This window comes from Sinocyclocheilus rhinocerous, unplaced genomic scaffold, assembly GCF_001515625.1.
Source record: "Sinocyclocheilus rhinocerous isolate Xijiao unplaced genomic scaffold, SAMN03320098_v1.1 scaffold228, whole genome shotgun sequence".
Lineage (NCBI taxonomy): Eukaryota > Metazoa > Chordata > Actinopteri > Cypriniformes > Cyprinidae > Sinocyclocheilus > Sinocyclocheilus rhinocerous.
Genome location: NW_015634565.1, coordinates 163,356 through 175,889, shown reverse-complemented (window position 1 = coordinate 175,889; position 12,534 = coordinate 163,356). Strand labels below are relative to the sequence as shown.

The 12,534-nt window shown below is 35.3% G+C and overlaps 1 protein-coding gene across 1 annotated transcript; it reads left to right on the top strand.

The window, feature by feature from the left end:
• Positions 1-274: 274 nt before the first annotated feature.
• Positions 275-5,213, top strand: LOC107745916 (paired box protein Pax-1-like). The gene is made up of 5 exons (XM_016559953.1): positions 275-284; positions 1,430-2,035; positions 2,964-3,097; positions 3,615-3,813; positions 4,818-5,213. Exons 1-5 carry the CDS (start codon positions 275-277, stop codon positions 4,868-4,870), a joined length of 1,002 nt encoding a protein of 333 aa, XP_016415439.1. The 3' UTR covers positions 4,871-5,213.
• The last annotated feature ends 7,321 nt before the right edge of the window (positions 5,214-12,534 follow it).

Genomic DNA, 12,534 nt, shown 5'->3' with positions numbered 1-12,534 from the left:
GGCGGAGTCACGAGCTGTCTGGTTTGATTGATGCTTGTGACGCGTCAAATTGAGCGCACGAGCCAGTCCGCTGGACGGACGGACTTTCTTAAGTGGATCAAAGATTACTGTAAAACGCTGCTCAGTCCTAAACTCAGACACTTCAGCCGTAAAAAAAGAAGTAGAGGGCAGTCCTTAACGGGAGACACGGGGAGACCCCTCCAGCGCTGCACGAGACTTACAGCAGCACCGTTAAAGGTTAAAGGAGCACAACCACTGTTTGGGAAATATCACGATGCAAATGGGTAAGTTCCTCTTGATCTGTTATAGCTATAGTCAGAATGACGCCTCTCAGACAGGAATAAAAAATAAAATGATAATAAAAATAGGAAGTTATTTTAAAAATAAATAATAATAATAATAATACACTCTTTAAAATAAAGGTTCTTATTGGCATCGATGGGTCCATAAAGAATCTTTAACATCTATGGAATCTGTACGTTCCACAAAAGGTTCTTAATAGTGGAAAAAAAGGTTCTTTAGTTTAGACTTTTAAAATGTTCTTCACACTAAGGGAAAATGGTTCTTTTAAGAACTGTTCACTTAAAAGTTATTTGGGGAAACAAAAATGCTTCTTTCGTATCGTTGCGAAAAATAACCCCCTTTTTGGTTTATTTTTAAGAGAGTATACGATGCACCTACACCGTTCAAATTATGTATTTTGTGTAAATATTATGTGTCTTTGGATGCTTATATGGCACAAATCATAGTCTATGAACTTTTTAGGCATCTAAATATTCGATAGCTCAAACATAGGCTACATCAGATTAAAGTCGATTACTTTACAACCATGCGCTTTTACTCTTAAAAAATAAATATTGATGGTTTTAAGATCTACAAGTTTTGTCTGAATTTTCCATTAGCTAGTCCCTATTTTTGTTCCCCATTTTCCAATTGATATATTTTTTATGAAGAACCGCCAGAAAACCCCTTGAATTTAAAAGAAACCATTCAGTAAAATTGTTCATAATAATACAGATATTTATAAGATTCTTTGTTCAATCATGGAGCTTTAGTTTTGTGTGTTTTTTATTATTTTGAGCGATAATTTAATTTACATAACAGCCGCAATGGTGCAAGAAAACTGCTACTAAAATGATGGTATAACTACACTCTTAAAAATAAAGGTGGCAAACAATGGTTCTATGAAGAACCTTAAAAATCCATGCAACCTTTCAAATACAGAAAAGGGTCGAAAAAGGTTCTTTAAATTTTTTCAATGTTCTTCAAAATGTTTCTTTTAGGAACTGTTCACTGAAAGGTTCTTTGGGGAACCAACATGGTTCTTCTATGGCATCATTGCAAAAACACCCTTTTGGGACCTTTATTTATAAGAGTGTGCACTGTATTAGTTAGAATATGTTGAATATACTGTTTTTGGTTCTTGCAGATCAGACGTACGGGGAGGTGAATCAGCTCGGCGGGGTGTTTGTAAACGGCCGGCCTCTTCCTAACGCGATCCGGATCCGGATCGTCGAACTGGCGCAGCTCGGAATCAGGCCTTGCGACATAAGCCGACAACTCCGGGTCTCTCACGGCTGTGTGAGCAAAATTCTGGCCAGGTACAACGAGACCGGCTCCATTTTACCCGGTGCTATCGGTGGGAGTAAACCCCGGGTCACGACGCCAAACGTGGTGAAGAGCATACGGGATTATAAACAGGGCGATCCTGGAATATTCGCTTGGGAAATACGCGACAGACTGCTGGCCGACGCAGTGTGTGACAAATATAACGTTCCCTCTGTGAGCTCCATCAGTCGCATTTTGAGAAACAAGATTGGGAACCTGTCTCAGCCGAGTCAGTACGACAGCAAACCCTCTCCGCCGCAGATCTCCTATAATCCCGTGTATCCGTATTCATACCCGAACGCCATGTCCCCGACCGGCTCCAAACTAGGCAGTCCTCCGGCTGTGTCTGTCAGCCTGTCCCGGGCCTGGCCCTCCGTTCACACCGTCAGCAACATATTAGGAATACGGGCTTTCATGGACCCCGCAGGTAATCACACTTTCTAGATTATCGATAGGCCTTCAAGATCCTGGTGTAGCCGTTTACACTCTTAAAAATAAAGGTTCTTTATTGGCATCAATGGTTCCACAAAGAACCTTTACCATCCATGGAACCTTTTCATTCCACAAAACGAATGAAAAAAAATGGTTCTTTTAAGAACCGTTCATTGAAAGGTTCTTTGGGGAGCCAAAACTGGTTCTTCTTATTTGACATCGCTGTGAAAAACCCCTTTTGGAAACTTTATTTTTAAGAGTGCAGTGCTGGGTTTATGCGATTAAGGGGAATATTTAAAAAAATATAATTTATCAGCTATTGTATTTTTAATGTCTTACCAGTTTGTCATCCAAAGCAAAAGTTCCAATATTGGCGAAATATTGTATGACAGCGAGTTTGCATAGAAATTGAGAATGGGTGAGGTCTTTGGGGAATCTTTTACGTTTCTGAAATATTAGTGTTGCGTTGCTTCTGCAATATTGATGTGTTACTTCTGCCTTTTTGGAGATTAAAAAAATTATTGATGTTGGTTCTTCGGATCAGTGTTTAAAGCATGATTGCAGAGAATAAAAAGAAAAGGTTTTCTTATGGCATCAGGCATCACTGTGAGATTTCTGCTGAGCAGAATTTGAGGCCCATTTGAAACTAATTTGGTTTAATAAACTAAAAACACAAACGCTCTCACAATAGTCTGATAATGCATTTGTCGTGTTTCTATTTCTAAATGTGACCAGTGTTGTTTGCATAAGAAGCCCGTATCATTTTCAGACTGAGCCAATTTGAAGTTCAGTTCTTTAGGTTTTACTCCAAGATTAGACTGCATCTTGAAATCATAATCAATTATTATTTTATTTGTTGTTGTTTCTGTTAACGTGTAGCAGCTGCAAATTTAAACGGGTTTTATTTTGATTAATTTTTACAGCTATTGCCGGAACAGAGAGTTACCAGCCGAAAATGGAGGACTGGACGGGCGTTAACAGACATTCATTTCCTTCCGTTCACGGAGTCAACGGCATCGACAAACCTCCAATAGAAAGCGACATTAAGTACACCCAGGTGAACTTTTAATTTAGGCCTATCGGTTCATTTATTTTAACATGTGCATAATTTACGCGGACATGTTTAATTTCCAATTTTGATCACAATATAAACAAACGTTCTTAAAAGTAAAAGTTCCAATGGTGTTTTCTCAGAAGAACCATTCTCCCCAAAGAATCTTTCAGAACCATTTTTTTAGTAACATTTGAATAATCTTAAGAACCTTTTTCCACTGTAAAGAACGTTTTGTGCATTAAAAAAGGTTCGATGGATGTTAAAAGAGGTCTGTGCAAAAGTTGCTTTAATTTTTTTCATTCATAATTTACTTTTCTAAATTAAGTCAAATTGGATCTTGTAGGTTTCATAGAATAATATTGTTATTATTAAGAGTTCTTAATAAAAATGATCACTAGTTTGTTAATTGCATTTAATTTTATCATAATATAATTTTCTTTTTATATATATATATATAACTTATTTGTTGTCGTTCTTTTTGTTGCAAATATAAAAAATAAAGTTTATTTTAAATTTTTAGGGTTCATCAAATTTATCGGCATATGTTCCCGCGTGCGCATACTCCGCCACTAATCAGTACGGCGTTTACGGTGGACACGCCGGTAACTACGGGCACTGGCAGTCTCAGGGCGCGAGCCTCACCCATCCAAACACCGGGACCATGATACAGAGCCCTAACCTGCACACCGCCATATCATTCAAAAACCCGCCCAGAGAAGGTGAGATTGAACCCTCAATTATTTACACGAAAACATGAACGAAATAAAAATAATAAAAATTAAAATGTTTAGTAGAATATAGTATGTAAGTATCTTGCAATGAACATACACAAATTAGACATTTTAACTGAAAAGGAATGTAAAAACGCTGCAGAAAAAAATGTAATGCCTAACGCACATATGCAGTAAAATATATGGTTGAATAATAATACAATATTAAAAATACATGTATTTTACTGTAAAACGTTAAAAAACGAATTCTTTACAGAGCAAGTCTATATTGTTAAGAAATCAATAGCCTACGTTTCACTTTTTTTTATAGAGAAAAATAAAAAGTGAAACGAATTTCCTGCATAAACCATCAAGTAGAATATAGTATGTAAGTATCTTGCAATGAACATACACAAATTAGACATTTTAACTGAAAAGGAATGTAAAAACGCTGCAGAAAAAAATGTAATGCCTAACGCACATATGCAGTAAAATATATGGTTGAATAATAATACAATATTAAAAATACATGTATTTTACTGTAAAACGTAAAAAAATGAATTCTTTACAGAGCAAGTCTATATTGTTAAGAAATCAATAGCCTAAGTTTAGCTTTTTTATAGAGAAAAATAAAAAGCAGTCGCTTGTGGTGAAACGAATTTCCTGCATAAACCATCATGTTTGTTTATATTTTATCAAAATGTTCTTCTTTGTCATTCTTATTTTGTGCACTGGAGTGTTTTATTTTGCATTTTATGTTATTTAGCTCATGTTTATTGCATTATTTCCTTGTGTTACTCTGATGTCATTATTTTAGGCCGATTTTAATGAACTTTTATTACATTTGTGGCCTTCCATTGTGCCACAGCTGCCAGTCTGTACCTTAAATGTACCCCAAACAAATACAGTGTAGGTCACAGTGACGTTGTAAGGGAAGTATAGTCTTTACAAACAGCTGAATGGCTCATTTACACCTTGTTTGCTACATAAACACTCCCCTCTTTTGGCTCCAGCAGAAAGAAAGAGTCCTCTGAGCAAACAGCAGCATGGACTCTCAGAGTCATAAGAACACAAAGACCACCAGAGAAAAATAACTTTCACCTGTTCATCCTTCATGTGCAGCTTCTAGGAGTCACTCAGCAGTAAGTTCTGGATAAAACACACCTGAATGTTTCACACCATTATGGAAAAGTGGGATCTGAAGCTGTGGAAATACCACAGAGGATTTCTGCAATATTTGCAGTAGATTTTTTTTTCTTGTTCTTTGGTGCAAATAAATTTAGCGTCAGGCTGTTGTTATAAATGGGCTGCAATTTGTTGGAATATTTTCTTGTTAGCAAAACAACATTGTTAGAGGGGATATGAAATGAAACTGTCCATGTCATTGCATTTTCTTGTCTGTATGATAATGAATGACCTATTGAGTAATACACATATACACATCTATTTTTATCACTTCGATTTCTGCTTAATAAAGGCATGTCAAAAGTGAACTGTCTTCAATTCAATGGCTGATTTCTGCTCAACAGTCACAGTCTAGATAACATGTTTACAGAGAGATTATGTGGGATTTTGCTGTCGATGTTTGTTCACATGACAGAAGATCTGCCCGGACCATAAAAATAAACAGATAGACGATCCAATCAAACTGTTGCAAGGCCGTTTATGTGACCTTAAGTCTAAAAGTTTTATAAACTTTTATAAACATAAACTACGTGCAAAATATTTCCAATAAATTAATTAGTGAAAATAACAATTTATAAAATTAAGCAAGTAACAAATAAGATGTGTTATCGTGAAACGAAGGAAACAAAGGAAAAAAGAAGTAGGCTAGTAAAACAACTATCTAGATAAAACAAACTTTGAAAGAGCTAATGAAGGAGAACTTGAATTAATACACTTTTATTTGCAATTTTAACCTTATTTGTAATTGATTTTTAATTTATAGGCTACTTAATTTTCCGATAGGCGAACTAATTTTTGATGTAGGCTAATTCATTTGGAGTAGGCTATATTTGATATCACCTTTCCACTTATTAGTTGTTCGATTTCCCTAAAAATAACTATAATAAAAGGCATATTATAATTATAATAACAAAGCCAAAAAGAATGTTTTGGCAATTTAGCGGATTTTTAGGCTATACGTTTTAACGGTTCAGCGATTTAATTTTTAAAGAGTAGCCTGTTTGGTATTTACGTGTTTGCTAAATCGGCAGGTTTGGGCGTAAATGTGTTTACAGTTTTTCTGTATTTTTTACAAAATTATTCTGGCAACCACAGCTGCCAAAATTATTTTGTAAAAACTACAGAATTTTTTTTACAGTGTAATTCAGCACTTCAAAACCCCGAGATATCTTTTTGTTATTTTGTTAAACTTTCAGAAGCAGGACTAAATGTTACTAACTTTGTGGATGAAGTTATTGGTCACACTGTAAAGAGTGTTGAACTTCAGGAACATCTGGTTTTACTTTTAGGAGAAGGCAAGCCTAAAGGGCCGTTCACACCAAGAACGATAGCTACAAAGATAACTAGTCCACGGCGGCCGATAACGTTTATTACAAACGCGCATGCGCAGATATGTTGTCTGCTGTTTTAAATTCCCGTGCTAATTAAAGCATTATGAATTCTGATTAGCTGTCAATGTTTTTATCGCTCATCAGCTGGAAAAAAAAACGTCTGAAAGTGATTCCAAGTAGACCTATAGCCTATCATTCCCATGTGTCCATATCATTATAATTTTGGTGTGACTTCGCTGTTCCCATTGATTTAGAACGGTTATTAAAGCTAGGCCTACATAGTTATCATTAGTATCGAACATCTGGTTTTACTTTTAGGAGAAGGCAAGCCTAAAGGGCCGTTCACACCAAGAACGATAGCTACAAAGATAACTAGTCCACGGCGGCCGATAACGTTTATTACAAACGCGCATGCGCAGATATGTTGTCTGCTGTTTTAAATTCCCGTGCTAATTAAAGCATTATGAATTCTGATTAGCTGTCAATGTTTTTATCGCTCATCAGCTGGAAAAAAAAACGTCTGAAAGTGATTCCAAGTAGGCCTATAGCCTATCATTCCCATGTGTCCATATCATTATAATTTTGGTGTGACTTCGCTGTTCTCATTGATTATTAACGGTTATTAAAGCTAGGCCTACATAGTTATCATTAGTATCGCCTTTGGTGTGAACGACCTTAAAAGGACAGTGCCCCCCCCCCCTAAAAAATTTCATAATTTAAGCTATAGTTGTTCCAAATCTATATACCGTCTTTCTAAACACACACAAAACTATATTTTCAAGAATGTGGGTAACCCATCTGATTGGTCACCACTGACTTTCAAAGTATTTTTTCCACACTACGGAAGTCAATGGGGACCAGCAACTGTTTAGTTACCCATATTTTTCAAAATATCTTCCTTTATGTTCAGCAGAAGACAGAAACTCATACGGGTTTGGAACTACATGAGGGTGAGTAAATGATGACAGAATTTTAATTTTTTGGGTGAACTCTCCCTTTAACTGCCTGGATTCATAATTAAAAGCATATTAAGTCATTTGAACATTTGTTAAAGGGAAGTCTTGGCCAGGTGAGATGTAGAATCACCTTATATTAACCTAATGCTTCCACATGTATTTTTAGTCTATAAAGCTCATTTTTTAATCAAACCAACAAACACAGACTCAAATACGAAAGAATCAGAAACCATCCATAAGTTTTATTGTAGATTTAAACACAACTATTTGTAGATCTAAGCATAGGCCTATGTAGATATTTACACAGAGATATCAAATCAAACCAGGCACACCCTGAAAACAACTATCCTGGAAAAAAGTTGGTCATTACAACTCATGGGCAAACTTTTTTGTACCATCCTGCTCTTGTTTAGCAGAATGTGCATATATGTTCTCATCTCATTCTTATCTGTCCCGTCTAGAGCTTCTTCTTTCTTACTTATTCAAAGCTTACCTCTTGTGTTAGCTCAGGCATGTCCGGCAGGTAATGTGAGATGTAACATGGTCCAGTTGCAAACATCTCTATCTGAACGAGTGGAGCCTTTAAGGAGCTCTCAGTAATGGCTCAGCTCAATGAACCAAAGGGTTTTACAATCATGTGACAAATGAGCAAAAATGCAAGATAAGTTATATTGAGTTCCAATATGTTTTAGAAACTGCTTGGAATATTCTGGACTGTTTCCATATACGGCCCCACAGTCAAGGTTGCAATAAAGCTTTTTATAAAAAATCGGGAAGAAATCGGGAATGTTTTCATTTAGAGATGCAAATAAACTTTGTTTTAGGGTTTTGGGATTTTAAAAAATATGAAAAAAAGTAATGCCAAAAAATATATAATTAATATATAAAAAATTATTTGTATGTATATATGTTTTTCTCATTCATTTTCAATAATAAAAAACCTTTTTAGTTGATACATAAACATTATCGGTAATAATATAATTAATTCATATATGTATGGTATAAAATTGAATATTTTACATAATACAACATAATTTTTAATAATATAATTAAAATTATATTAAATCATTCTATATAGATAATTAAATAATATAATTATCTGATAATATAATTTGTAATGAAAATGGAAAAATGCTAAATATAATGCCTCAGACCTTTGGTCACCACTGTATTCAAGCATCGTGATATTCATATCATTGTGTTATTTTAAGACTTTGCAGGCAGACAAAGAGCCGGTGAAGAAACACATCACATCTTTAAACATCCTAATCCACGTCTCAGACATAATCCTACAGAAAATCCTCATTTTCAGTGAACACGCTCACAGCATCACAAGAAGAGACAAACGTCAAAGCCTGAAGGTAATTATGGGTATTATGGTACATGCCTTGTTGTGTAAAACTAGTTTTAACTTTTGTTAGTTATGATTGTCCTCCACACCTCAAAACATCATTAATCTTGTCCAAGTCAAACATGATTAGAGCAGCACACAGCTCTCTTTCAGGCCACAGGGTTTGAATGTCTCCGAGCAGCGCAGACAGCAGGCGCCGGGAGATGCACTATACAGTCAGAGCGTGAAACCACAGCCTGACGTCTCCTGCCTTACTGCTGTCTTATGTGTAGGACTACCTATCACACACTCATTCACAAGCACCACACACATTCAACACCACACACGTTTATTCAAATAAAATACATAAAACACAAACAAATGACAAAATACACACAGTTTTGGTTCGAGAGTAATTCAAACAGTCTTAGTCAATCCTCAACAATGACACAAGGCCTCAAGTGTGAACCTCATAGACCAACTGATGAGTTGCTATATAATTCTGCATTGCATAAAATAATAAATAGGCTTATCAAATTTTAAAAGGGAGGAGGAAACACTTCCCGCATCTTTTGTTGGTGCTGACGTCAAAGGTTTAGTGTCCAATCAAACTCTGCAGTACTTTGACGCCAGTTCAACACGGACAGGTTGTTGCGTGACAAGCCCTCATCTTCAAAAAACATGAACAAACTCTTCAAGTAAAATAAAAAATGTCATGTTAAATACAGGTTTACTGTCAATGTGGATGAACATGTTTTGTGCTGACTACAATGTGTTTTCTATCATGCACTGTCGGCCATTGAAACTCTAAATGTAGACATTTGCAAGTAAAATAAAATAAATTTTTATGGTAGAAAAAAAATTATTTATCAAAAAATTTAATTATTTAGTATTATTGGGTCTAAAAGTTCATGATAATCTTTTTCAGTGTTTACTTTTAAAGACTTTTGCTTCTAAATTTTGTATTGAAACAATTCTGTCTTGATATCCAGTGTAAAAACCATTTGGATTTGGTTGTATGAAATCAGTTTATGCATTTGGCAGATGTTTTTCCCAAAAGTGACTATCCAAAGCGACTAACGTTGCAGTCAGGATATACATTTACATTTATGAAATTCTGAAATGTGAGCTGAAACAGTCTTCACATTTTAAATTGCTGCATGTTTATTATTTAAAAAAAACTACATTTTAAAACTAAATTATTAGGCCTATAAAGTTCATAACAATAGTTTTTTTTTAATGTTTGATTTGAAAGATTTTTTTTATTATTATTTTATATGACACAATTTTGTCACAGTTGTCCAATATATAAAATGCAATTCATTTTTATTAATAATAAAATATATATAACAAAAAAACTGGGCCTCCAAAGTTCACGAGAATACTATTTTTTTTTTATAAAGTTTGATTTTAAAAACATTTATTCTTTCAGTTTTGCATGCCAAAAATTTTTGCCCCAGCCATTTGATGTCTAATGCACAAAATACAATACATTTTTATAATAAAAAATATACAAATACAAAATAAATAAAACTAAATTATTGGGCCTGTAAGGTTCTTGATAATTAAAATATTTTTTATTATTTTAAAAACATTTGTTTTTTCATTTTGCATGACAAATAATTTTGTCACAGCCATCTGTTGTCCAATGCATAAAATACCAAACATTTTTATTATATATATATAAAACTAAATTACTGGGTCTATAAAGTTCATGATAATATAAATACTTTAAAGACTGTATATATGCATGTATGTATGTATTTATTTATTTATTATTTATACTTTTGTTGACTAACAATTTTGCCACAGCTACTTGATGTCCAATATAAAAACCATTTGATTTGGATGTATGAAATCAGTTGTCAGGTTTGCAAATGAATCATACTTTGAATTGGTTTCCTTTAATGAATTAGTTAATTTGTAACAAACTGTATCTAACCCAAAATCATCAAAGTGTTTGCTTTTATTAAGATATGCATTTGGCAGACACTTTTATCCAAAATGATTTATGTTGCATTTAGACTGTACAATGAGATTATAATGTGAGCTGAAACACTCTTAACAAAAACCAAAAACACAATTTAAATACATATTTTAATACAAACGAATCGCTGAATCTTTTCTTTTACAGTTCACTGAATTCAAAAGAACCAGTCCGGTAAAATGAGTCTGCATGTTCCCAACATGTGACGCCAAATGCATTGAAATAAGGAATCACAAAATGACTCTTACTACTGTGTTACTTCCCCATTCATTCATCAAACACATCCTGATGTGCAGCTTCATGAGAAATGAGCTAATGGATGCTCAGCAGTTTAGGGTTACTCTGTTTGTCGAGCACTTACGTGTGTGTGTGTGAGTGTGTGTGTTGCCCATCTATTTCTGTCTCTGTTTGCTCTTACAAACATGGGCCGCTGCGGACGCCTGCGGTTCTGATCCAGTACGGGCTCAGCACTTCTAGTGTTTCTTTGGGTGGTATAACATTATTTTTCACATAATTTACCTTTATTCCACACCGCTCTGTCCCTTCTCCTATGCTGATCATTTCTTGCTTTTATGAAGCCCCTCCCCTCAGAAATACGCAGTGGGCTCAGATTGGTTAAGACGCCTGCGGTTCTGATCCAGTACGGGCTCAGCACTTCTAGTGTTTCTTTGGGTGGTATATGGAGGAATGGCTTTGAAAGAAGACTGGACTGACTGACCTTTAAGTCAGTCCAGAAAATATGAATTATTGTCAAGAGTCAAGGCTGAATTTGTTTTAGTTGTGGTTTGTGTTCGAGGCCAGGCTGCTTGCAAAAGCAACATGATGATGCCTAGAATATTTGCATGACATAAACTGGAATTTCCTCTTTTTGACACAAAAAGAGTATGCCTAGTATTCAACTAAATGGTTTAGAAAATGCTGCAAATTTGAGGCTTGTTTAATGTTCTGATCCAAACAGGCTGCATGTTTTGTGCCCTTAATTAACCAAAGTACAAGAATCCTCCCCTCTGAACAGCAGCCCACCCTATATGACTTCACTGTATCCCATAATGCAATGCTCCCAATGTTAACAGCTTCCTCATCTGTGGGCAATGCAAGAAACAGATGCGAAACACTGCAGCACTATGCCAGCGTTTCTCCAAAATGAGCTTTATTATGCAGTCATGATCCAGATTTGAAGATGTAAAAATAAGAAAATGTAGAAGAAAGATTACATCTTTCTGCATTAGCAACAGTTTCACTGGGTTTTTTCTAGGCTTGATTGTGTTTATGGGGTGCAGTCTAACATGGGTTAATGCTTCGTTTGAAAAAAAACACATTATTTTTCACATAATTTACCTTTATTCTACAGCGCTCTGTCCCTTCTCCTATGCTGATCATTTCCTGCTTTTATGAAGCCCCTCTACGGTTTTATCCTGATTAAAGCTTTAATACAGTACGACAACCGCACGCGTGTCGTATAACGCTTCTCATACTATATGAAAATAAGTGTATGAATGGAACAGTTCATTGTTGGAACTGAGCTGATGATCTGAATGAGAGAGAGAGAGCAAGAGATGCAGAGCAGGGGGACGTGAGGAACAGTATTGAGAACTGCTGCTTTAAGAACATTGATTTTGAAACTTGTGAATCCATTAGAATCATAAGACAGAATTGCGATTCATATATGAACAGATTATTACGTGCACCCCTAGTTTTCTCTTCCTCTTCTCTAAAGCAGCGCAGCATGGCCTCGCCCCCTTCGTTGCATGTTTCCGGGGGCGGGGTTTATCTGGGTTTGTTACGTCATGAACCCGGGAAGTAACTCGTTGTAGTCCCTACAAGTCGTTTTTGTAGGCATTAAACTGCCAGAATTTTAGAAGAGATATCTCCGTTTGCATTGAACTTTCAGCACGGCAACTTTGCAGATATTGTTTATGCTCAAACAGCAACATTACATAC